This window comes from Lonchura striata, chromosome 8 (assembly GCF_046129695.1).
Source record: "Lonchura striata isolate bLonStr1 chromosome 8, bLonStr1.mat, whole genome shotgun sequence".
Classification (NCBI taxonomy): domain Eukaryota; kingdom Metazoa; phylum Chordata; class Aves; order Passeriformes; family Estrildidae; genus Lonchura; species Lonchura striata.
The window spans coordinates 38393620-38418385 of record NC_134610.1 but is presented as its reverse complement, the minus strand read 5'-3'; the positions used below and the strand labels follow the sequence as shown (position 1 = coordinate 38418385).

At 44.9% G+C, this 24766-nt stretch overlaps 1 protein-coding gene across 1 annotated transcript in view; it reads left to right on the top strand.

Annotated features, from left to right (window-relative positions):
- The window catches only part of COL6A3 (collagen type VI alpha 3 chain), a 57822-nt gene that overhangs the window by 8258 nt on the left and 24798 nt on the right, over positions 1-24766 (top strand). Inside the window, exons 2-11 of the mRNA XM_031505329.2 lie at positions 636-794; positions 1690-2307; positions 6038-6640; positions 10666-11268; positions 13477-14076; positions 15337-15903; positions 18592-19187; positions 20295-20937; positions 21508-22110; positions 22504-23106. Coding sequence (XP_031361189.2) covers positions 707-794; positions 1690-2307; positions 6038-6640; positions 10666-11268; positions 13477-14076; positions 15337-15903; positions 18592-19187; positions 20295-20937; positions 21508-22110; positions 22504-23106 — 5524 coding nt within the window. The 5' untranslated portion in view covers positions 636-706. The remainder of the gene's footprint in view (positions 1-635; positions 795-1689; positions 2308-6037; positions 6641-10665; positions 11269-13476; positions 14077-15336; positions 15904-18591; positions 19188-20294; positions 20938-21507; positions 22111-22503; positions 23107-24766) is intronic.

The following is a 24766-nucleotide window of genomic DNA, read 5'->3' as shown; positions in this document are numbered from 1 at the left end:
AAACTTGCTTAAATTATATTTTTGGCTCCAGCAGATAAAATATTATTCTTGGTGCCTTTCCAAAATATCAGCCAGTGCAGGCTATTCCACAACTGGGGCTCTGAGCCTGGGGGAGTCCAAGGGCTTTTTGCTGTGCGGCCAGATCATGTGGCTCACTTGGGTCTAGAGTGCTTAAATTTCCATTTGTATATTTGGGACAGCTGAAAAGGTGAGCTGAGGCAAGGGAGGATGTTCAGGGCAATTATTGTGGTGTTTGGAAGAAATAAAGTGAGAAAAGGCCACAGCAAGGGGAAGTATTTTGGCGAAGATGTATCAGCTGGTCATCCATGGGTGGGGAGGGCAGGTGGGAGGCCACTGTGTGTTCTGGTAAAGAAGCCTAAGCATTTTCCTATATATTACATGTTGCCTGGGACAGCACAGGCAAAAAAAAAAAAAAAAAAAATCTAATTCCACAGGGATGATTAAAGGTCAATTATGTGAATTGTCACTCTGTCCAGCAGCAAAGAATTTTTTTCCTGCCAAAGTGCCACAAAAACCTTGTAAACCCACATGATCTGGCTTTTCTACCTTGTGCCTCATCTGTCCCTGGCTAGCACTGCTGCTATTTCTAACTCTCCTTGTTTTCCTCCCCTTAGGTCTCTCATCAGGTGCTTTGAAAAAAACAAAAAAAAAAAAAGAAAAAAAGGAAAACTCATAAAATAGGAAAATGAGGAAACATCGACATTTGCCCCTCGTGGCAGTGTTTTGCCTCCTGCTCTCAGGCTTTGGCTTGGTTGGTGCTCAGCAGCAAGCAGGTAAGCCCGGGCTGCTTCACCTGACTGTGGCCCTTTACAAGCACTCATTGGCACTGTTTGGTGTTTGACATGCATGTCCATGGGATGTTGTGGATGGATGACCTGCTCCTCAGCTCCCACCTTGCTGAGGGTCCTTGGGAAATGAGCCTTGGCCAACACTCACGGTGCCTCCCCAAGCATGACACCCTCAGTGCCATGGAGGATGCTCTGCAGGGCACCTGGGTGTGGGACCTGCACTCAGGGTGCTCCTGAGAGGGTCTTCTCCTGGGCAGAGCTGTTCTGCCCTCCCTGCATGTGTAGGAGGGCTTTTAGCAGTGACAAGAGCACTGCCACTAACCTGCAGAAAGGCTGTTTAAAGATGTGGTGCTGGCACATTTAGGACTGGAGCTGGTGTTAACAGCAGGAACAGTACAGAAAACTCATGCCAGCACCCAGGCTGCTTAAACCAAGCTGTCCTTCCTTCCTTCCTTGAGCACTATCACGGAGCCAGCAAAAGCCATGCAAGAGACACAAGCAGCTAGAAGCTGAATGAGCCTGAACTAACAGGTGAATCTGCTGTCTGTGTCTGGCTCAGGGCTAGTGTCCTGAGGGTGTAGGAGGGCAGGAGCACCCATGGGCGAGGGTGCAGGAGTGCAGGAGCACCTTGGCTCCCCCTCTCTGGGCAGGGCAGGTGGCATGCTGTCCCCCCAGCACCTGCAGGGCCGGGGCTCTTGTGGCTGCCTGATTGTTCTCCAGCGCTTCTCATTTTGCTGTGGGCGATAAGGGGAAGCTGAGCTTCACTTTCACCATGCCAAGGAGGCTGTTGGTTGTTTTGGGTGAGAATGAGGAGGAGGAGGAGGAGGCATGCTTGTGCTGACCGATAGAAAATCCTAAACCCCCATCTGTTTTTTTAAAGCTGTCAAAACCATTGCCGTGGCTGATATAATATTTCTAGTGGATTCCTCCTGGAGCGTTGGGAAGGAACACTTCCAACTCGTTCGAGAGTTCCTATATGATGTTGTAAAAGCTTTAGATGTGGGAGGAAATGATTTTCGCTTTGCCCTGGTCCAGTTCAGTGGAAACCCCCACACAGAGTTCCAATTAAATACCTACCCCTCCACCCAGGACGTCCTGTCCCATATTGCCAACATGACTTACGTGGGGGGAGGCGCCGAGCCTGGAAAAGGATTAGAGTACCTAATCGAGAAGCACCTCACTAAAGCTGCTGGAAGCAGAGCCAGTGAAGGCGTGCCCCAGGTTATTGTAGTGCTGACAGACGGACAGCCCCGGGATGATGTGGCTCTGCCCTCATCTCTCCTTAACTCGGCTCGTGTAAACCTGTTTGCGGTCGGCGTGCAGGACGCAGTGGAAGGGGAGTTGCAGGAAGTAGCGAGCGGACCCCTCGATACGCACCGCTTCAACCTAGAGAATTTTACCACTCTCCACGGCATAGTTGGGGACTTAGTGGCAAGTGTCCACTCCTCCATGACTCCAGAAAAGGCTGGAGCCAAAGGACTGGTTAAAGACATCACAGGTAATGGCTGACTGGTGGTATCTGCTGGCTCTGTGCTGTTTGGCATTGCCACTCTGTAGGGGCAAGACTGAGATGGACGTTCAGAGGTTTAAAAATAAAGGTTTGAAGTGTGTGGCCCCGTGTTTGCAGCTGCCGAGGTGCTGTTTGCATACTGAGCCACAGCTGTCAGGAGTCAGGGCAGGAATCCTTGAATGGGCAGTGGCACCTTGTAGCCATCCTTTGGCACATATGGCATGGAAATTCAAGCGTAGGGAGCCCTGCAGAGTTAGTAAATTGCCTTGTCCTGTTTATTCCCAAGGTGGGGAAAGAGGGGATGAACACACCAGACCTGGCAGTGACCCTGACTGAAAATCCTCTGAAGACTGAGAAGGGCGCTGCTGGTTGCAGGGACACCATGATGAATGTCCCCTTAGAACCAGGCGGGGGGACAGGGAGATGTGCAGTGTGCCACTCCAGAAAGTCACATTCTTGAGCAGTGTGTCATTCCAAAAAGTCACATTCTTGGCTGAAGACAGCAAAAAGAAGGTGGGTGGGGAGTTTTCTCTGCTGGAAGCCCACCCTTGAGCTGTCTCTTAACCTCCCTCCTCGTGCACCTGGAGAAGGTATGTGGTTGAAAAGTCTTCTCTACAAGCCCATGTCTTCCACCTGCTGGAGCACTGGACCCTTCCCATAACTGAAACCTCCCTGCAAATGTTGGCTTCAACAGACCTGCACTGACTGCAACACAGGGCCCAATTTCCCTGAAAGAAAACCCCAAACCAATCTTCCTCCACCCCTTCTCTGTTTATGAAATTCCAGCATGGCAAGAGCCTTCTGAGCAGCTTTGTTGTTTTTCAAAACAGAAGTCCTGGGGATCAAACCTTTCTTTTTATTCCTGAGACTCCATCTGAAGGTCGAGAGCTTGTGGGGCGACGTAAGGCCACAGCAGTGTGATGAGGCAGTGTGACATTAATCCCCCTGTGTTGTCTTGCCTGATTAACCCTCACGCCAGTCCCACTGGGTGCTCTCCATCACTGCATGACACCGAGCAACACCAAAAGGCCGTGCTCACGTGTGTTTTTTGTCGTGCAAAGCGCTTGACAGGGCAAATATCCAGATCACAGGAAAGCCACAGGGGAGTAGCTGCCCCACAAATACAACAAAAGGCTTGCCAAAGCTAAGGAAATGACACCAATATATGTGGAAAATGAACATTATGCTGCTGACAGCACTCTGGTGGCTGTTGGACATCTTAGCCCTGAAGAACCCCAGTGCTTCCCTGTTGAAATCAATTGGGAAAGCTGGTTGTCCTCTGGGCCATGCCAGCAGGTAACCCTATTGAATGGAAACATCTGGAATTACAGACTCTCCTTTAAATCTTTAAAGCTTTAAAGCCAAATTCCTACTTTGTGTGTATCGTGCATTTCCAAGTTTGTTTCTGCTTAAAGGTATTTTTTGCAAGCATTTCCTTCCCATCCTATAACACGAATTTAAGTTAATCCTACTGTTGTAGTGTTGTCCCTGTGTGACTTGCATGGGTGATATACAGCATATTGTTAAACATGGGAAAAAGTGTTACAGGTCCTAAACCTTGGGCGATAACAGTGTGCAAAACATGGTACAAATAAGAGTTTAAGAAGTAATTTATTCAGCTGATTACTACATGTGGCATTAAAATGTCAAAAATTGCCATTGATGCTATGTTAGAAATGAGCCCTAATACGAAATGGAAGTGTAAAAAAGCCCCAGTCCTGTAGTGGTTCTAGTAAGGAGAACCAAAACTGTTGGTCTGTGGCAGTCCCTGGAGCTGACTCATGTAAGTATAACAGTCAGCCCCAAGTTTGCCCTGAAATTTTTATTAAATCTGAGCTGTCTGTCTCATCTGACCCTCCTTGCTTAGTTGTGTAACCAGCATGCTTTTATTTGTTCTCCACACCAGCTTGTTCCTTAAATGTGCACTGAAGTAAAAGGTTTTTTTACAGTGATGACAAATTATCCAACACATCTGTTTCATATCTATTTTCTCTTCTGTGGGAGCAACCCATTAGTGCCTGGAATCTTGTTCCTCCAAAAAGATATCCAGGATATCTAAAGCATCCCTGGGTAAAACCACTGTGAGGTTTCCCTTTCATTTTTACGATAAAGTAAAATATGTACATCCCAACTGAAAATGGCTCAGTCCAAAACCAAGCCTAAGCACCTCTAAATTTTGCTTCGACAGAAAAATAAATCCTGGAGCTCCTTGAAATTCTGAACCCTGGTTACTTCCTCTGAGCCAACACTGGCCATTAAGTTGGTACAGGGGAGCAATGGTGATTTGGAGACCTCCTTTGTCGCTGGAATTGCAGCATTATTTGAATCTCCCAGTTTATGAAAACATGTACTAGAAAAACAATTAAATCAACAATAAATAAATAATTTACTGGAAGTGCTGGTTAATAGCAAAGATCTCGGATTTATTCCTGGCCTTGCTAAACCACATGCCAGCTTTGCTGCTGGTTTCACCTTTGGCTTTCAAAAGTTGAGAGCTGACAGAGGGATTTCCAAATGTTGCTTATTGGTCATTTGCAAATAATCTGAAATTTGAGTTCTTGACGTGAGTGGAGAGTAACAGCATGGAAACATCTGAGCATATTTTGGGGTTTTCTCCCCCCATCTTTTTTGCATGCATACAGCTCTTGGTGATGTCGATGGTAAAATTAGTTGAGCAAAAGGAGTGAGAGCAGACACCAGGGAATTTTGGGTCTGCTTTGGTAAGTCTCACAGCAAAAATACTCCCTCTCAACATCACATTCATGCCATGTACAAGCTTTGTTTGGTGTGCATATATTCTCAGCAAATGCTTGTGATCATCTGGGTATGGTCACAACAACTAGAGTTGGATAATTGTGTCATGACTGATTTCATCACCCTTTTTTAACCTGATTCTGCATTCCTTGATTGAATATCCAGAATCCATATGAAAAGTACAGACCAGACCCCTCTGGAAGTAATCAACCCATCTTTTTGCAAAATATTTGAAGTGACACAATTTTTGTGTGGCCTGGGTTGAGAACTGTGTGGGTCAGCCTGCTAGAGACATAACTTAGGTGGATGCTGGCAGCTGGTCAAAGAGTTACCATCAAACAAAAATAGCCAAAACCTTTTCAATTGTTTCTTACAAGTGTGTTTTAAATAATACTTATTCATGGTGGGGGAAGCCCATATATTCAGCCTCTGTGTTTAACCAACAAAAGAGCAGAATTGTGACAGAGAAGCTGAAACTTTCCCTGCATCCAGTTAATGTTGGCTTTTTTCCTCCTAAAAAATAGAATGGTAAAAACCTCCTCACCCTCTACCTTCACCGTGAATTACCACCAAAGTCCACCTTTTTCTTTTGGCTCTGTCTGAATGTTTGGACAGTACTGGCCAGTGATGGAATGTACTAGATTTCCAAAAACTGTACTTTGCTAAGTTTCTCCTTGCATGCCAATAATGCTGACCCCATGTTACTACAGCCACTGGCTCATGTTGTATCCACTCAAGCCCTCCCTTGATGGGTTGTGGATGCTACTGGGAAGGGCCTGAGAGCTCATATTCAATCAGAATGCAGAACTAAGAGGCAAAATCACCTCCTCAGTGATCACGTTGTTTTGTTTTCTCATTTTCGTGTTTCTCACTGGTTTTCCAAGAAACATGTCAGAACACTGTTACAACTGCATGTAATCACCCATTTTAATGCTTTCACCTTTTGCATTTCTTTTTTTTAAAGCTCAAGAGTCCGCTGACCTAATTTTCCTTATTGACGGATCAAACAACATCGGAAGTGTCAATTTTCCAGCCATACGTGATTTCCTTGTAAATTTGATTGAAATCCTCAGAGTTGGAGCTCAGCAGATACACATTGGGGTGGTGCAGTATAGTGATCAACCCAGAACCGAGTTCGCTTTGAACAGCTACTCCACAAAAGCGGATGTCCTGGATGCCGTGAAGGCACTCAGATTCCGCGGGGGCGAGGAAGCGAACACCGGTGCGGCACTGGAGTTTGTGGTGGAGAACCTCTTCACCCAGGCGGGAGGCAGCAGGATAGAGGAAGCGGTGCCGCAGATTTTAGTGCTGATAAGTGGTGGAGAGTCTAGTGATGATATCCGAGAGGGCTTGTTAGCGGTGAAGCAAGCTGGTATATTTTCATTTAGCATTGGGGTCCTGAATGCTGACAGTGCAGAGCTGCAGCAGATTGCTACTGATGGAAGCTTCGCCTATACTGCCCTGGATATCCGTAACCTTGATGCTCTTCAAGAATTATTACTGCCCAACATTGTTGGAGTGGCCCAAAGACTCATTTTGTTAGCGGCCCCAACCATTGTGACTGAAGGTATGTATGCCTTTCTAGACCCTTGCATTTCAGTGAATCGATGAATGATTGAACTTTTGCACACTTTATGAGCATATTTAAAGCTTTAAGTATTTATTTTAATTTTTAACTTTTTAATTTTTTTTAATTAATTTTTTTTTCAATTAATCTCTCTGGTCTCGTTATGGAGAAGTGATGTTTCTGTGCAGAAACTCATTGGCCCAGTAGGTTATCTCTCAAAAACTATGAGGTCTTGTTGCAATAACTGGCATGACATGTGGGGTGTTCTAAAAGACAGGAGCAGAATTAAAAAAAAAAAAAGAGTATAATAAAAAAAACTCATATAATCCTTATCGAGTATCTAAGCACCCTGGGAGTAAACACTGCAGCACTGCCAGTTGTAAAAATATTTATGCCATGTAAGCTTACATTATATGTCAGTTGGAAGTGTCGTGACCATAAAATGTGGCTGAGGAAGGTAACAGGAATGCTAAATGGATCCCTATGCACCAGAGTTGAAATTATCTGCTTGCTAAAACAGTAAAATTCCACAACTCACCGAAGCTCTGGGCTGCCCTTGGTAAAAGGGTGACATTCCTGTGTTGTTGAACTTAAAAACTGAACAGCCCTTAGCTCTTCTGAAGTGAAATCCCTACTTTTGATGTATCAGCTGAGAAAGATTGCAGCTTTCCACAAGGCCACTGGAATTAAAAATGCAGGTGTGTTAATATTCCACTTTGGTTACTTTGTCACCCATATAAGTCCCACTGACATTATTTCTGGGCTAACATCAGCTCAGGCATGGTCGGAAAATGAATATCTGGATTTATGGGGCAAATAAGGGATTTACAAAAGACACAATATGACATATTGCAGAGGCCAATGGAAGGGACCAACCTGGAGCTGCTGCACTTAGTTAAAAGGATGCTTAATGCAAACAGCACTTTTGGGATCCTGTTGTCAGTCTGGAGTTCTGTACATCCTGTTCCTCATGGCGTATGTTGAAATATAAAACTGCATTCCAGATGTCTTTGCTGATCCATGCCTAAACATGATTGCTATCCTGTGGCTCAAATCAAAGGGAGGAATTTGCCTTAAAGATCATTTTATGACCTTGCCTTGATTATTCCAGGAAAGAACATGGAAAACTTTTTCTTGTAGCACCCTACAAAAACCGTATTTAGCCAAATAATATGAAGTCAGCATGTGTAGCTAAAATGTGTATGCTGGGATCCGTGCAACTCAGTGGAAAATCTCTATTTCCTCCTGTCTGTTTTTTAACAGTTTGAATGGCAAGCTTAAAATATTTTGGTACATTTTGTTTCATCTGCACTTGCATATTTCTCAGCTTGTTTGTGGAAGGTGCTACGTCAGCCTGTACAGTTACATACAGATGCATGGGTTAAATGGAGAAGTGGATTATTTTCAAAGGATCTTTAGGGAATTTCCTTCCCCTGGAACCCATGGAAATCAATTTTGACCGGTTTGCTTGATTGACATCAACAACTTGGAAGGCTGCAGTGTAAAGCAGTTTGGGAGATGCTGCAGCCCAAAAGGGATGCCAAACCCTCTGTGGTGCCAAGTGCTCCTGTGAAATGCTGAAGTCATCTCGCTTCACTTTAGCTTGCCAGCTGTTCATCCTGGGCTGAAGGGGAACTCCAAAGTGGCTTTCTGCTCCTTCACCCACTGGGGGAGCCTGGATGATGAAGTTAGCTGAGGTGCTTCACCAGACAGCTGACATGGCAAAGAGGATGGAACTGTGCAGGGCTGGGTTCAGCGCTGACACCCTCCAACATTCCCAACTTTGAGAGTTAAAGATATAACGCTTTGACCCCAAATCCTTTGAAGTTCTTGGGAGAATTGCCATCACCTTTAGAGGGCTTTGAATTAAACCCTATGAGATGTGCACAGCCTAGCTTAAAGGCTTTTGCATTAATTGTTGTCCATGCAAACCATAATCGTGGGTTGTTTCTTCCTGTGTGTTTTGGGTTTGGTTCTTGCATTCCTCTGACAAAAAATACTGCAGGATTTGAGAGCTGCAAAAGGAATGAGAAGTGGAGGGAACTCTTCCTTCCCAGCCTCTCTTATCTTTCCAAAGCCCCTTTGATGTTTTCCCCAAAAGTCAAAAGTTTCCAGGCTCTCCACTTTTGGGTTTCTAGCTGCTGACAAGCTGAGGATGTGCTTTGGACATTTCTCCTGGGTCATACAAAGCAGCAATGTCAGCCCTTGCTATCCATTTGGAAAGTTTCCTGTTTTCAGCCCTCTCCTCCTTGGAGTAACAGAGGAGGACAAAAAGCCTGGCTGGAGGGATGAATGCTGGAAATCATGGCTCTGGGAAAGGAATAATTTACACAAACCCTCGCTGCTTTTTGCGTAGCTCTGTTCTGACAGCATGGGCAGCCAATTGCAGACCACTGTCAGCTCACTTGAGGGTGTGGCTTGAGGAAGGCACCACCATGTTTGCTTTGTGCATGTCCTCATCATTTTATGCCTGACAGCACCATGGCAGGCAATTTTAACCTTCCATTTTTTTTACGTTTGGTCCTTAGTGACACTATTTCTAGCACGACTCCATTAGAGGCATTTGCAAAGGTTCTGCAAGGCAAGCAGGTCTTTCAGGATCTTTTGTCAGAGCTGAATCACAAATGTCATCCCCAGCTCCAAGTGACCCCTTGGGGCAGCCCAGTCTCATGGCACTCACCCATAGTGAGAAACCTGACGGCACCCAGCCTTTGGGAGCACCGCTATCCATGGCCAGCTGGTGTCTGGCCAAGGAGGACTGCAGCCAGAGTTTTGTTCTTTGTTGAAATCCAAAGTAAACAGCCTCCATGTAGAGGAGCCCTGATGGGATGGGGGCTGCTCTTCTCCATCCAGGCAGGGAAAGGCAGCATTTGCTACCACTTGCCCTGGGGAATATGAGATCCCCGTGGGAGCAGGCTGTGCACTGGGTATGGCAGTGAGCCTGGGAGGTGATGGACCTGCCTCCTTGAATCCTGAACCCATCTCTGGAGCTCTTAGGTGGGTGGGTGATTTAAGGATACCCCAAGTCCAACGTAACACAATGATTCATAGTGCTCCAGCATAACTTGGAAGCAGCACAAAGTTTCCTTTCTCACGTCAATGGCATGAAATCAGGGAGGTGATGATGTGAGAGGATTTCTCTAAAAGATGGTATTAAGGTTAGGCATCATGATAATCATGTATAATGCTGTTATCACAATCATATTGGTCTTGTTAATATCCACCTTTTAAAAAAATGCATTTGCTGTATTAAATATCATGATGATGGAACCATCATGCTTTGGTTCCAATGCCACAAAACAGGGTTTTTTTCCTCCCTGACTATCTTGCTTCAAACTTAGCCAGGGCACTGTAAAGCTAATTGTGCTCTTTCCATGTCCTGTGCCATCATCGATACCAAAGTTTCAGAAGTTACAAGCCAGGGAACCTGTCTGTTAAAGACATGGCCACCAGAACATAATCCAGCTCATCCATGAATGGGCCAGCTGTGCTGAGAAAAACCATAACTTGTTTTTGTTACATAAGGAATAAGATTTAGGATGCAAAGACCCAAAATCCAGGTATGTTGAGTAGGTAGAGACTGTTCTTTCCTTGTGTCATTGCTCTCAGGAACCTAATACTTCTCATACCAAACCACCACCATTCAGGTGGTTACTCTGCAGATGGAAGGAGCATCACCTGCTTATTTTATCTCATGTGCCCTCAGTGCCAAGATTTCTCCTTACTGCCTTTCATTCTTGCTTTGACATGTCCATGTATTTTAATATCCAAGTGTGTAAAAAGTCACAGTTTTTGCAACTCTTCAACTCTTTGGTGTTTTAGAAAGGGGAAACAGTCAGATTTTCTATTAGTCCTCTGCTAGAGCCTAATATAATAATTCTGTTTGGAAAGCAAGACCTTTTTAAAGGTGTTTAGAGTAACAGTACTCCAAGCAAACAAGAAATCCTGAACATTGCTGAGCTATTGGCACAGAATTGATGCAGAGTGTTTTGAAGGCTAACATGATGTTCATGTGTTACTTGCAGTTATTGAAGTGAACAAGAAGGATATAGTCTTCCTGATAGATGGCTCAACTGCTTTGGGGGCTGCCCCCTTTAATGCAATTCGTGATTTCGTTGCCAAAATTGTCCAAAGGCTGGAGGTTGGACCCGACCTGATCCAAGTGGCGGTGGCACAGTATGCGGACACTGTGAAGCCAGAATTTTATTTTAACACCCACCAGACCAGGAAGGATGTGATGGCTAATGTGAGGAAGATGAAGCTCATGGGTGGCACGACACTCAACACTGGCTCAGCACTGGACTTTGTGAGGGACAACTTCTTTACCAGTGCTGCCGGGTGCAGGATGGAGGAAGGTGTGCTCCCCATGCTGGTGCTCATCACTGGGGGTAAGTCCAGGGATGCTGTTGGCCAAGCTGCAGCAGAGATGAAGAGGAACAGGATAGTGACCCTTGCCGTTGGGTCAAGAAACGCTGACCTGGCAGAGCTTCAAGAAATTGCTCATGAACGAGATTTTGTGTTTAACCCGAACGACTTCCGCCTTCAGTTCATGCAAGCCATTCTTCCTGAAGTGCTGTCACCTATCCGGACACTCTCTGGAGGACTGATTGTCCCAGAGCCACCCTCAGGTAATTAGAGGCCTTTTTCTAATTCAGGAAGTGTGGTTTATAAGTTTGCCAATTCTTATTCTATGACATGTAAAGATAATGGGGAAAACCATACCAAATGCATGTTCCAGCATGGTTAAATGTGAGTGCATGAACAGGTCAGTGAACTTGGTAGTGTGCTTGTTGTTACAGATTTATGGTTCCTTCCTGGAGATTTTTGTCCCATTCTGATTTTGCCACCAACGTTTAAAGGGCTGGATGTTAAAGATGTGCTTTACTAGTTAGGTACCCAAATTGTTCAGTGGAGGATTTATTTTGCTCTTCTTAGGGTGCGTGTAGCCTATGAATGGGACACCTGTGATTGTTAAAGTCTCTTCCTCAGTCTGGGAATCATCCATAGTGGGTGTTTGTTCAGGAGAGTAGAGGTTTCTTTGGAGTGTAAAGAACATAAGCCAGTTTGTTTGTGGAGATGTTCAGAGCTGACATTGTTGGATGGAAACTCACCCTTTAACAACATACTTCATTTTCTTAGGATTTGCTCAGCTCGAACCCTAAGAGGTATGCAAGGATATTTCAGTATTTTCATTTAATCTGTTTGGAAGATTATCCAAAGCTCTATGAAGCCAGTGGAGTCTTTTTAGTTGTCCTTGCCATTGACATAAGTAGACTTTGGAAGAAACCAACTGATAGGGTCATGGCTTTTGAGGAAGTTCTAGGTGCATAGAAATTTTTCAAGAAAGTTCTAGGTGCATAGAAATTTTATACCAAATTTCTCAGGATTTCTTCACAATAGAGATGCTTGAGATGAAATCCATGTTGCACTAGATCATATTTGAACCTTTCTGTCTCATGGAATATGAACATTAGAAAATCAGGATTTCTTCCAGCTCCCAGTAAGATCAATAGTGAGGCTCCCACTGGCTTAAGTAGCTGTTGAATTGTGTTCATATTTTTTCTAGTTTCTCACGTAATTTACAATTATAAACCACAATGGAAAAGAAACAGAATGTTTGGAAAGAATCCTGAAAGAATTAAGGCATGTTTCTGATTTACATGAAAAGAAGGCATTTTGAAATCAGTTTGCCAATACTTGTCCTTAATGAAGATAAATATCACAGGACTTATCATTTAATAAGCTTTGTTTCAGAATGTGTTTCCAGCTAATACAGTTTTGCATGGCTATACACCAAAGCTGATGTTCTTATTTTTCAATGTAAATTAAAAATGTTCCTGTGTTTTCTCATTCTTTAAAGATCATTCATGCAGCTTCTCTATTTTTCCAGTCCTTTTTTTGTGCTCACAGCTATTCACACACACAATAAGTAAGGGACCATATTCTGCCCCTGTAAATTATTATTGATAGCAACAAAACTGATTTTGACACTGGGCAGTTGCATTTTAACCGGCTATTGTCTCACCCTGGGCCTTCAGTGGCACTTTTCTGGAAAAAATTTAAAATACAAAAAGCCAAGACAATCTGTAAAATCTGAGAGCAGTCCTTGTATTCCGAAGAGCCCTTTATTTCCTTTTCGTTCTGAATAGCTCAGTATTTATATATTTTATATACAGGACAGCAAGCTTACAGGGACAAGGCAAGCTAGAAAATGGATTAATCTAGCCAGAAATTATTTAAACAGAAATATAATGGGCAGAATTAGCAGTGGGCATAAATATATCCTGGAATAACTCATTTGGAGGAAGGCATCTAGGGGGATGTCTTGGATATCATCAGTTCTCCAAGATTCTGTTTAAAAGCCTGGCATTTTGATGTGTGATCTGGACATGTTTAGAGCAAAAAAAGAGCACAGGGTGATGGTTCTGTGGTGTCTTGGGGTGTACACCTATGTCCTGGATCTTGGAGATAGCCCAGGAAGGATTTAACCTTAAAAAAGGAAGTAAGAGCTGCCAAAAGTGGGAAACTTCTCCCCCTTCGACAGCCCACAAAATGGATGTCTATAACAAAAGACAGTAAAGTACAGAGCAGTATCCTCAGGTAGCTGTTGAGCCTGACATTTAAAAGAGTTGCTAATCCTTCCCTGCCCAATTCAGTAATTTCCAGCAAGGTCCTTGTTACTTCTGTGCTGATCACACCCTTGCTCCTCTCTCTCTCTCCCCAACTAACATGATTCACATGTGTGTACAGCATATGCTGCATGCACACATGATAAAAAAAGTTTCCATTTTTTGTTTTCTGTGATGTCTCATGTTGTTTTCTGTGCTCTACTGCAGTTCAAGTAACCAAAAGGGATATCATCTTTCTTTTGGATGGATCACTCAACGTCGGAAATGCCAACTTCCCCTTTGTGCGGGACTTTGTTGCCACCCTAGTTAACTACCTTGATGTCAGCAGTGACAAAATGCGAGTTGGCTTAGTGCAATTTAGCGACACTCCCAAAACTGAGTTCTCCCTGTACTCCTACCAAACCAAATCTGACATAATCCAGCGCTTGGGGCAGCTGAGGCCCAAGGGGGGGTCGGTGCTGAACACTGGCTCCGCACTGAACTTTGTGCTCTCAAATCACTTCACGGAGGCTGGTGGGAGCAGAATAAATGAACAAGTGCCCCAGGTCCTAGTCCTGGTGACGGCAGGGAGCTCTGCCGATCCCTTCCTCCAAGTTTCCAATGAATTAGCTCGGGCTGGAGTGCTGACCTTTGCTGTTGGCATTAGGAATGCGGATAAGGCAGAACTTGAAAAGATTGCCTTTAATCCAAGAATGGTGTATTTTATGGATGATTTCAGTGCTCTGGCAGCTTTACCACAGGAGTTAAATAAGCCTATAACAACATATGTTAGTGGAGGTGTGGAAGAGGTTCCACTCGCCCCAACAGGTAATACCTACCTTCCTGCATGTTGACTGCATGAAGTTAATCTTGTTTAAGTAAATTTCTTGTTTCCACTGTATGCCTTGACACATGTCCAAGCCCTGAGTCATCTAAGTGGTTATGGCTGTGCTTAACTTGATGATCTTTAAGGTCCCTTCCAAACCAAACCATTCTATGATTCTATGAATACATGGCTTGACACTGTATGAATTTTGTTCAAGTCATTGCTACCACACCTTAAAAGCAAAGTTTTAAGTCTTTTGGTAGGTCAGGACCACAGGAGGATCTGAGTGAGTCTGTGCCCACCACTCACTGACTCTGGTGTTCCCTTGCTGTTCCCATAATAGGGCCACAACCTGTAACTGCATCTTGTGCAGTAAATCAGGCAATGGGAGTATGAGATTTTGACCACAAGAAGTGGCGTGGAAAGATTAAAGTCATGCCAAAGAGCACACAGAAGCAGAGGTCTAGCCAGGAACAGGTGGTCAAATCCATCCCCAGAACCTCTTGGTCAAAGTGGTGTCATCAGGCTGTCACAGAGGCTGGATTTGACTCCAGAAATTCAGTTATCCTACAATATTAAACCCAAAGACTTTTGGCAAGTTTAACCGTCTTTAAACAGGTATTTTCTCATTAATTATATTATTGTGGCTATGTGCCCAGGAAGACATAGGAACAACTGGGATGAGTTAGTCATTGAAAGGATACGATTTAAGATTAATATGAAGGTACAGGAGGCTTGGGTTTGCCTTGGGTATTCAATGAGATTGAAAGGGCATCAAATTGAAACAGGTGAAAGGCTTTATGGATTTAGATGCTCTTCGTGATGCAAGTGGGAGAAGATCCAGAAAATGCTTTGTGTACATGTGCATGAACTGTCTGTTTGTTGTCTACTGAGCCTTTAAATAGGAAAAAAAACCCAACCAACCCTCACTTCTGCTTTATTCCTTGTCTGTATTGTCAACATATTGCTAGACCTAAAACATGACTGAACCAGCCAATTAATGATGTGATCTGGTGTGATACAGTATGTGATATTTTCATCTGGTGCACAAATTTATTGAGTCTTAGGATAGACATGTCCTTGCTTCCCCTTCTTCCTCAGATGCTGTATAGTTCTGAAGACTTTGAATACTTTGGTAAATGAGAATATTGAAGGATTGAAACCCAGCTAACTTGCAGACAATTTTCTAGGATGACATACGAGAAGAAAAATGCTTTACTTTCTTTTTTCCTCCCCTCTTTTCATTTGTGAATTTATTCTAGAAAGCAAGAAAGATGTTTTATTCCTGATTGATGGCTCAGCCAACCTCTTGGGCAGCTTTCCTGCCGTCCGGGATTTTGTACACAAAGTCATTTCTGACCTGAACGTGGGTTCCGATGCCACACGAGTCGCTGTAGCTCAGTTCAGCGACACCATCCAAGTCGAATTTGACTTTAATGAATACTCATCCAAGCAAGATATGCTTGTCAAAGTGAAAAGGATGAAGATTAAAACTGGGAAGCAGCTGAACATTGGAGCTGCACTTGATGAGGCTATAAGAAGACTGTTTGTGAAGGAAGCTGGAAGCAGGATTGAAGAAGGGGTTCCCCAGTTTTTGGTCCTCCTTGTTGCTGGGAGATCAACTGATGATGTGGAGGAGCCATCAGATGTTCTGAAGCACACTGGAGTTGTAACCTTTGGTATCAAAGCCAGAAATGCTGACCCCGTAGAGCTGGAAAGGATTGTTTACGCCCCGCAATTCCTTCTGAACGTCGAATCCCTCCAACGGATTTCAGAGCTTCAGCCACACATAGTCAACCTGTTGAGAACAGTCCAGCTTCAACCAGCAGGTACAGGGAGCCTCGGGGTTTCCAAGAGGCTGAAAGACATGACTTACATGCCCCACTCAATTGGTAACTGGAGCATCTGGGTCTGCTGATGTTTAAAACAATTGTGTAGAAACTGCTGTTGTACTTGGAGTTTCCTCTGCTCACACTCTCATCTGGCTAAGCATTAAGTGCCAAACCAAATTCTGATGATAAATGAGGAAAATGCCTTTGTTCAGCAGCAAGAGCTGCAGCTGGTGCTGTTTCCAGTGTGTAAAATATGGGACAAACCTGAAATAACAGGACATTGTTGCCCCAGAGATGTTGCATTAATTGATGTGCAATGCTGGGCATAGGCTAAAAGAAGCAAATACTGGCTTGTCTCAAGTTCTATTTCCATCTTCCCTCTTCTGGAGGAGTGGATTCCAGCACACTGGATTCACTCTTGCTCTGTTATCTCTTCCAGGATATGATGGCAGTTTCTCCATGTTCTACATACACACCAATAAATCAGATGCTCTTGACTCAGTTACCATTCAAGCACAGTAGATGAAATGGATTAATTGAAGAATAATTTTTAAAAGGTCTTTAAAAGAATTACGTGGCCACAGGAACAAATTTACACCACAGCACTGGAAATTATGCATGTCCAGATGTGTGATTTCCTGAGGCAGCCCTAATTGGAGCATTGGCTTGTCTCCCAAAAGGAGGTGGAAACAAGGAAAAGTAAGATCCATCTCTTCTCTCCATAAAGGGATAGATGGACTTAGAACCATAGAAACATGAAATAGGCCTGGAAGGAATCTTAGGGTGCCATCTGCTACACACCCTTGTCCCCTGCAGGATCTTTTTGCCCAGAACTAGATGACATTGATCTATTCTGTTCTGGAAACCTTGTGGGAGACTTCCCAGATTCCATAGCCAATTGGTGCAGTTGCTTTTATCAGACAACACCTTCCTTTCATGTCACTCTTCTGTCTCCCTAGTCATAGTTTAAGTGTTCTGCATTTCCTTCAATCTGAGCAGGACACAGATGTCAGCTTGCTCCCAAATTTTCATCTTTTATCTACTTTAGATAGACGAAAATATTTTAGATTTTTCTGCAGCCCTTTTGTCTACTTTAGGCTTGACACGTAGGTCTTGTCTCAATCCTCATGTCACCAGCTGTGTACCCAGCTCATTCAATCCTTCCTTGTAAGTCTTGTAGGTTTTCTTCTACCTTTTCACCCTTGCCTCCCCAGCATCAGCCTGCTCCAAATGAGCACAACGACATCCCCGGTCATCTCTTACCCTATCTTTCCATGCAGATTCATGACTCTTGCCATACTTGTGCAGTTTCTGTCTCAACGAAGATTTGTGCAAGCAGTGCTCTTGAATTCTATCCTCCCTTTTAAAACCATTTCTGTCTTGTCCAGACCATTTGGAATTCCTTTGATCACCAAGGACTATTAATAATTGTGCTATTTGCACAGGAACAGCAGCATCCACCCAGTTTCCCTAGTATTCTTGGCTAAAAGACATCCATTCTATAGGAGCAACCATATTTTTTTCTTCTTTGTCTGCTACACAGGGATTTTTAATAGGACTTTTCCATTGTTCCTGAACTTTAGAGGAAGTATATGAAACTGGGATACACCAGGCAATGTCTGCTCCCTCTTCCCACCTATATCAATATTCCTCTCCTATGCATTAACCCACCAGGTTTCCAACAATCCTCTTAAGAAATCATTTTGATCTGAAATCTGGATTAAGAATTCAACTGCCCTCTTTATACAGCTAAGCATTCTTAAGTAGATAATTAATATTTTCTTCAGAGGGGCAGATCATGCTCTTGCTTGTCCCACTCAACCTTGCTCTAAACAAGCCACAGTAGTGTTTGGGATGTCATCCAGCAGTTGCTGTGTTTGAGAGCCAGTGATGTTTTCTGCTTGGCCCAGCCAAAGCTTTGCAATTCTGTTGGTCAATAGCATAACAGGTCAAAGTTCTCTGATTTTTGACACTTCATGTTCTTGATTTTGAGATTTGTTTGTTTCTTTGTGGTTTTTGTCTGACTTTTTTTGGGGGAAGAATAGTTTGGTCACAATTAGCATGTTTTTTTCTTCCTGAAGATAGTAAAGAAAAAAAACGACCAGTATCTAGAATTTTAGAAGAGCATTTCAGCATTTTTAGCTGGATGACCTCTACAGCAATTTCTTAATTTATTTTCAGAACTATTTATTTCTAAGTTCAGTAATGCACCAGAAAAGCTTTTCTCTCCCTCTCTTCACCATCTCCCTGTGAGCACTCCCTGTATGCCATTTCATCCAGAAACTCATTGTTTCTTGGGAACAAAAGATCCCAGGCTCCTGTTGCACACTGCAAAGCCACATGCCACCTTCCCATGCCCCTTGGGAGCTGTTGGCTTCTCCCATCCTCAGGTAGCAGATGGCACCCAGAAGTCCCTTGGCACCCTATTTCCTATGGGTCTATGATTCTATGACTTGGTGGGTGCACTGCATTCCATTTTCCACCAGCTTCCACCCATCTGCCCCCTCAGAAGGGATTGTGTCCAGTGGCAAAGGAACTGAACCACTTTTCTTGACACCTTGCCTTCCCCTCCCTGAGCTTTGTTCTCCTTCAGTTCAAGTTCAATGTATGAGGAGAATATTAACCACTGCAAAAGAGAATCTCACTTTCCCTCCCCCCACTTCCCTTACTTGTCTCAAACAATAGTTGAGAAAGGTGAGAAGAAGGATGTGGTGTTTCTGATCGATGGCTCGGATGGTGTCAGAAGAGGTTTCCCTCTCCTGAAGACGTTTGTCCAAAGAGTTGTCGAGAGCCTGGACATTGGCCGCGACAAGGTGCGCGTGGCTGTCGCACAGTACAGCAACACCATACAGCCCGAGTTCTTGCTGGACACCCACGAGGACAAAGCAGATCTCGTCAGCGCCATCCAGCAGCTGAAGCTCATGGGAGGGTCTCCTCTGAACACGGGGGCAGCCCTCGACTATCTCATCAAGAACGTGTTCACGGTGTCAAGCGGCAGCAGGATAGCGGAGGGCGTCCCGCAGTTCCTGATCCTGCTGACTGCTGACCGATCCCAGGATGATGTCAGGAGGCCCTCAGTGGTCCTGAAAACGAGTGGCACAGTACCCTTTGGCATTGGGATTGGAAACGCTGACCTCACAGAGCTGCAGACCATTTCCTTCCTCCCAGATTTTGCTATCTCTGTGCCTGACTTCAGCCAGCTGGACTCAGTGCAGCAGGTCGTCTCCAACAGAGTCATCCGGCTGACCAAGCAAGAGATAGAATCACTTGCCCCTGACCTGGTTTTTACATCACCCAGCCCAGGTGAGAAGATGTTTGTGTCTGCATTGAGAGCCAGTGGCAAAATATGATGTTTAGTAACATCATGGCTGCAACACAAACTGAGAAAAGCAAAGATGGTCATGGCTAAGATTCCAAGTTTGTCATGGTCCCCCTGTTGGTGCACTCAGGGTTGGCAGGAGCTGTGCAATTAAACTGAGCCACCTTTAAGCCCAGTCCCTCGAGGTGGTCCATCCTGTATGCCCACATGGAAGACGCACAAAGTGAATGCTATTGCCTTAATCTTATTTTAAGTGGATGGATTTTAAGTCCATGCTGTTCCTTCTGGAATGGAAATTGTGTCATTTAGATGCTACAGGGACACCTTCACACTACTATAAATCAAGGTCAGCTTTTTGCTAAATAAGACATGCTGATTTTTCCTACTTTTGCCTCCCTCATTCACTGAGGAAAGGGAAATTGGAAGCGGGCATCAGGAGAAGGATCAGATCTTACATTTCTGGTCCCTCTTGGAATGAAATCCAGCCAGCATATGCCTGGGATGAAGAGTATCCAGCCCATATCAGCTCCTTAGAAATTCACCGTCCTACTCTGTTCATTCCCTTCTCAGCTAGACTGCTTTCCTCCATCTCCATTTATCAGTGTGATATTCTGCGATAATTCAGGCTCTGAATTATCTGAATTACCACTGCAGAAAACACTTTATTAGGAATTAAAAAATCATCCTTGGAAAGACAGAAGGTGAGAGAATAATAGGATAGAATCTTTCCTAGAGGGTAAAGCCAAAGAAAGAGGGGTGGTTCTGAATGTAAAGCAACCTGCCCTGAGTAAGAACTACCACCAAGCTACATTTTCTCAGGTGGAGATCTCACAATGAATTGCTGTTCCAGTTGTCCCGTTGGTCCCTCTTGCTTCCTTTGCTCTAGAATTTGCTGGTTTTGCACCCTCTGGGATGTACCTAGCAGACTGGTTGTGTCTCTGGGTTGAACCCAGAGCTTCCTGCTGGGGCTTCCAGGAGTTATCCCAGGCAGGGAGACAAGGAGTACTGTCCCCATGGCCAGAGGCATGGGTCAGTGGTGTAGATGATGAGCTTAGTTGCTCTCCATAAGCAATTCCTGGTGCTTCTTCTGACCAATGCCTTCTCTCCTGCAGCGGGTGTGAAGAGGGACGTCGTGTTCCTGGTTGACGGCTCCCGCTACGCCGCCCAGGAGTTCTACCTCGTCCGCGACCTCATCGGGAGGATCGTGAACAACCTGGACGTGGGCATCGACACCACCAGGATTTCGGTGGTCCAGTTCAGCGATCATCCCCACGTGGAGTTCCTGCTCAACACCCACTCCACCAAGGATGAGGTGCAGAACGCCGTGAGGCAGCTGCGGTCCAAAGGTGGCCAGCAGGTGAATGTGGGGGAGGCCCTGGAGTTTGTGGCCAAGACCATCTTCACCCGACCCTCCGGGAGCCGCATAGAGGAGGGCGTCCCGCAGTTCTTGATCATCCTCTCCTCCCGCAAGTCCGATGATGACTTTGAGTATCCATCCCTCCAAGTCAAGCAAGTGGGGGTGGCACCTATGATGATAGCAAAGAACGTGGATACTGAAGAGATGATACAGATTTCCCTTAGTCCTGAATACATATTCCAAGTTTCCAGCTTCCAGGAACTGCCCAGCCTCGAGCAGAAGCTGCTGACTCCAATTGAAACCCTGACTGTGGACCAAATCAGGCGGCTGCTGGGAGATGTGCAACCCCCCGTAGGTAAGGCACTGGCTCTCTCTGGGCTGCTACTCAAACAAATGTTGCCCAAAAGACCTTCTCTTTAAGTCAAGATTTTCGTTAGTTAAAAACAAAGTCATAGCACATATACAATTTTAGAAGGAAAGCTTTAGACAGATGGCAATTCTACCCAAGTACCTAAATACATTATAACCTATGATTTTCAAGTCAAGTACCTAAACATGGCACCTATTTGGGTCAATTTCAATTCAAATACACAATGTATACAATTGCCTAGTCCTACTGAGGAGCCCTCTAGGAAACAGGCATACATCTGGGGCAAAATAAAGCTGGAAACATTGACAAATCCAGGGAAGAGTATTGATGAATGAAACTCTGAGTAATACATGCTTCAAACAACAGGCAGATACACATTCCCACTTGCACACAGGCCCTTTTGGAACGGTTCCCTGAAGAACCATGTTGAAAGTTGGCCAAAATATGCCACATGGTTCTACCTCACATGACAGCAGATCACACAGAAATCCTCCAGCAAAGCTTAAGCAAAGGCTTGGCACGCCAATAATTTCCTCTCTTCTCGCTTCCCCGCAGATGTTTCTGGAGATGAAAAGGACATAGTGTTCCTCATTGACAGCTCTGACAGCGTTCAGGCAGATGGGCTTGCTCATATTCGGGATTTCATCAGCAGAATTGTCCAGCAGCTGGAAGTGGGGCCGAACAAAGTGCGGATTGGGGTGGTGCAGTTCAGCAATAGTATCTTCCCCGAGTTCTACTTGAAGACCCACAAGTCCAAAAATGCCGTCCTGGAAGCCATCCGCCGCTTGAGGCTTAGAGGTGGGTCCCCCCTGAACGCTGGCAAAGCCCTTGACTTTGTGGTGAAGAACTACTTCATCAAGTCTGCGGGGAGCAGGATAGAAGATGGAGTGCCCCAGCACCTGGTCGTCATCCTTGGAGACCGGTCCCAGGATGACGTGGACAGACCTGCCAGAGTGATCACTTCCACAAACATCAAACCTCTGGGTGTTGGAGCCAGGAATGTGGACAGGGACCAGCTGCAGGTCATTACCAATGATCCTGGGCGTGTGCTTGTGGTGCAGGACTTCACGGGACTCTCAACCTTAGAAAAGAGGGTGCAGAACATTCTTGATGAGCTCCCAATACCTACAACAGACTCACCTGGACCATTCCCACCTGGTAAGCCTGCTATTCACCCTGGAGGCTTTTCTGAACAGAGTATAGATGGTATTTGTATAAAGTGAAAATGATGCTGTAATAACACCTTTTGATTCCCAAACCTTTAGTTGCATTGATTAAAAAATTTCTTTGAAGTTGTTGAGTTAGGAAAGAATATAGTAAAATCTGAAAGGAGATGAGGGTGCCTATCAGAAGTAATGCTGTATGAAGTGTTATACAAAAATTTTCTTGTATGGATGTAAAATCCAGCCAAGAGTCAATGAAATTAAAATGTTAGAAAGGAGAGAGAAATTTAATTTGCAAAGTCCTACTTCACAATGCTCTGAGCAGCTTAAATGTTATAGATGCTGCAAGCAATTACTAACAACTGTATTTTCTTTGTAATCTTTTCAGGAAGTAAAAAGCAAGCTGACATTGTGTTTTTGCTGGATGGCTCCATCAATCTGGGGAGAGATAACTTCCAAGAAGTTCTCCAGTTTGTCTACTCTGTGGTGGATGCCATTTACAGGGATGGCGACTCTATCCAGGTAGGACTGGCCCAGTACAACTCGGATGTCACTGATGAATTTTTCCTCAAGGACCACTCCACCAAAGCTCAGATTTTAGATGCTATCAACAAAGTTATCTACAAAGGCGGGCGAGTGGCGAACACCGGTGCGGCCATCAAGCACATCCAGGAAAGACACTTTGTGAAGGAGGCTGGCAGCAGGATTGACCAGAGGGTGCCCCAGATCGCCTTCATCGTCACGGGTGGGAAGTCTACGGATGATGGTCCAAGGGCCTCCTTGGAAATCGCGCAGAAAGGCGTCAAGGTGTTCGCAGTCGGTGTGAAGAACATTGACCTGAAGGAAGTCAGCCTGCTGGCCAGTGAGAACGCCATGAGTTTCAGGGCATCCACAGCCCAGGAGCTGTCGGAGCTGAATGAGCAGGTCCTGGTCACACTGGAAGCTGCCATGGAGGAGAGATTGTGCCCAGCACCAACAGATGTGACAAGAGGTAAGAACAATCCCTTCATGATGTTCCCAGGTCATTCTCAGGGGTGGATTTTAATGTTCAATGTGTTTTGATGGACTTGTCTGTCCTACTGTTGTGCTTTGCCTATGGTCTGAGGTGCAGGATGGGCTCCTTTCTCCTCCAGGAGTCTGATGGAGGCTGCAAACTTTTGGTACAAGAGTTGCCTGTCTATGGACTTCAGCCTGTGAATGACTGGAGTGACATCACCACAGAGGTGCCATCGTGGTGGAACTCATTTCCCATGTGACAGCTAGGCACTAAATCATTGGTCTCTGACCACCACATTTAGACTTTGGACTAAATCCCACTTTGGACTAAATCCCACTTTGGACTTTCTCACAGGGACATGCTACCAATATTACCTTGGCAGACCAACTTGTTTCTTGCCAAAATGAAAAGTGATGCCCCTTGTTTCCCCTCCCTGTGTCTATTACAATATAATCAAAATTTTTGTCCATTCAGGCATGCATGGTATGCTGGAAATCACAGAATCACAGGATTCTAGTATAGTTTTAGTAGGAGGGCACTCCAAATATAATCTCGTTACAACTTCCCTGCCATGAATCACCTCCCACTATCCCAGGTTGCTTCAAGCCCCGTCCAACCTGACCTTGAACACTTCCAGGCATGGGGCAGCCACAGCTTCTCTGGGCAACCTCTGCTAGGGCCTCCCCATCCTCTCAGGGAAGGATTTCTTCCCAATATCCCATCTTTCCCTGCCCTCTGGCAATGGGAAGCCATTCCCCCTGCTGTCACTCCAGGATCTTGTCCAAAGTATATGTCCCAGCTCTCTTGTAACCCCTTTAGACAATGGAGGGGAAAACCAGAATTTCCCTTGCCAGATCATCCAGGATACCCACCTGGTCTCATGACAGGTATATAAGGAAAAAAACAGAGTGGTTGTAGTTTATGGTAAAATTGCCGTAAGAAGGAATCCCATGGTTACTTCAGAAGCCAAGCAGGGGAATTGTGGTAAGTGAGCTGGTATTGCTGTCAGATCAGACTCCCAGCAGCTGCTTTTACTTACTACATTAGAGTCAGTCCTACTCCCAGCACGGCTGATCATGGCTCAGCCCTCTGACTTTGAGCAGAGGCATCTCCTAAGCCTCTGGAGAAGTGGAAAGAGAGGCACAACAGCCCTGAGCTGAGCAGCAGCTCCAGCTAAGAAAAACTGAGTGCTGGGAATAGCAAACCACTGCTGGTGGTATTAACTTATCCCAAGTGTGGATAAGATATTAACCAGGCAGTGTGGCTAATATCAAAGAGAAATCAAACACCTTCCTGTGATTCTCTGAGTGTCACTTCCAGCACAGGCAGAAGGTGCACACTGTACAAGTACTGACAGGTTTCCATGTGCTGGAGAGAGAAAAGCAGTCTTAGCTGCCTGATGAAAATGCAAGTTTCTCTTGGACTTGGTTTAGGCAGCTCGTCCCAGTGCTAAAATTAAAAAAAGTAAATTAATAAAACACAAGTTTTCCCAGGTTATCACTGCTATGGTGAAAGGAAACAGAAGGCGCTTGTGCAGCAATTGGTGTCAGTTCTTGATGCAGTGCCCTCATTAACTACTAAAGGAGTAATTAGAAAAGCCAGTACTTGAAAACCAATCATTGCATTGCTCCATGATGCTCTTCTCTCTTTCTTC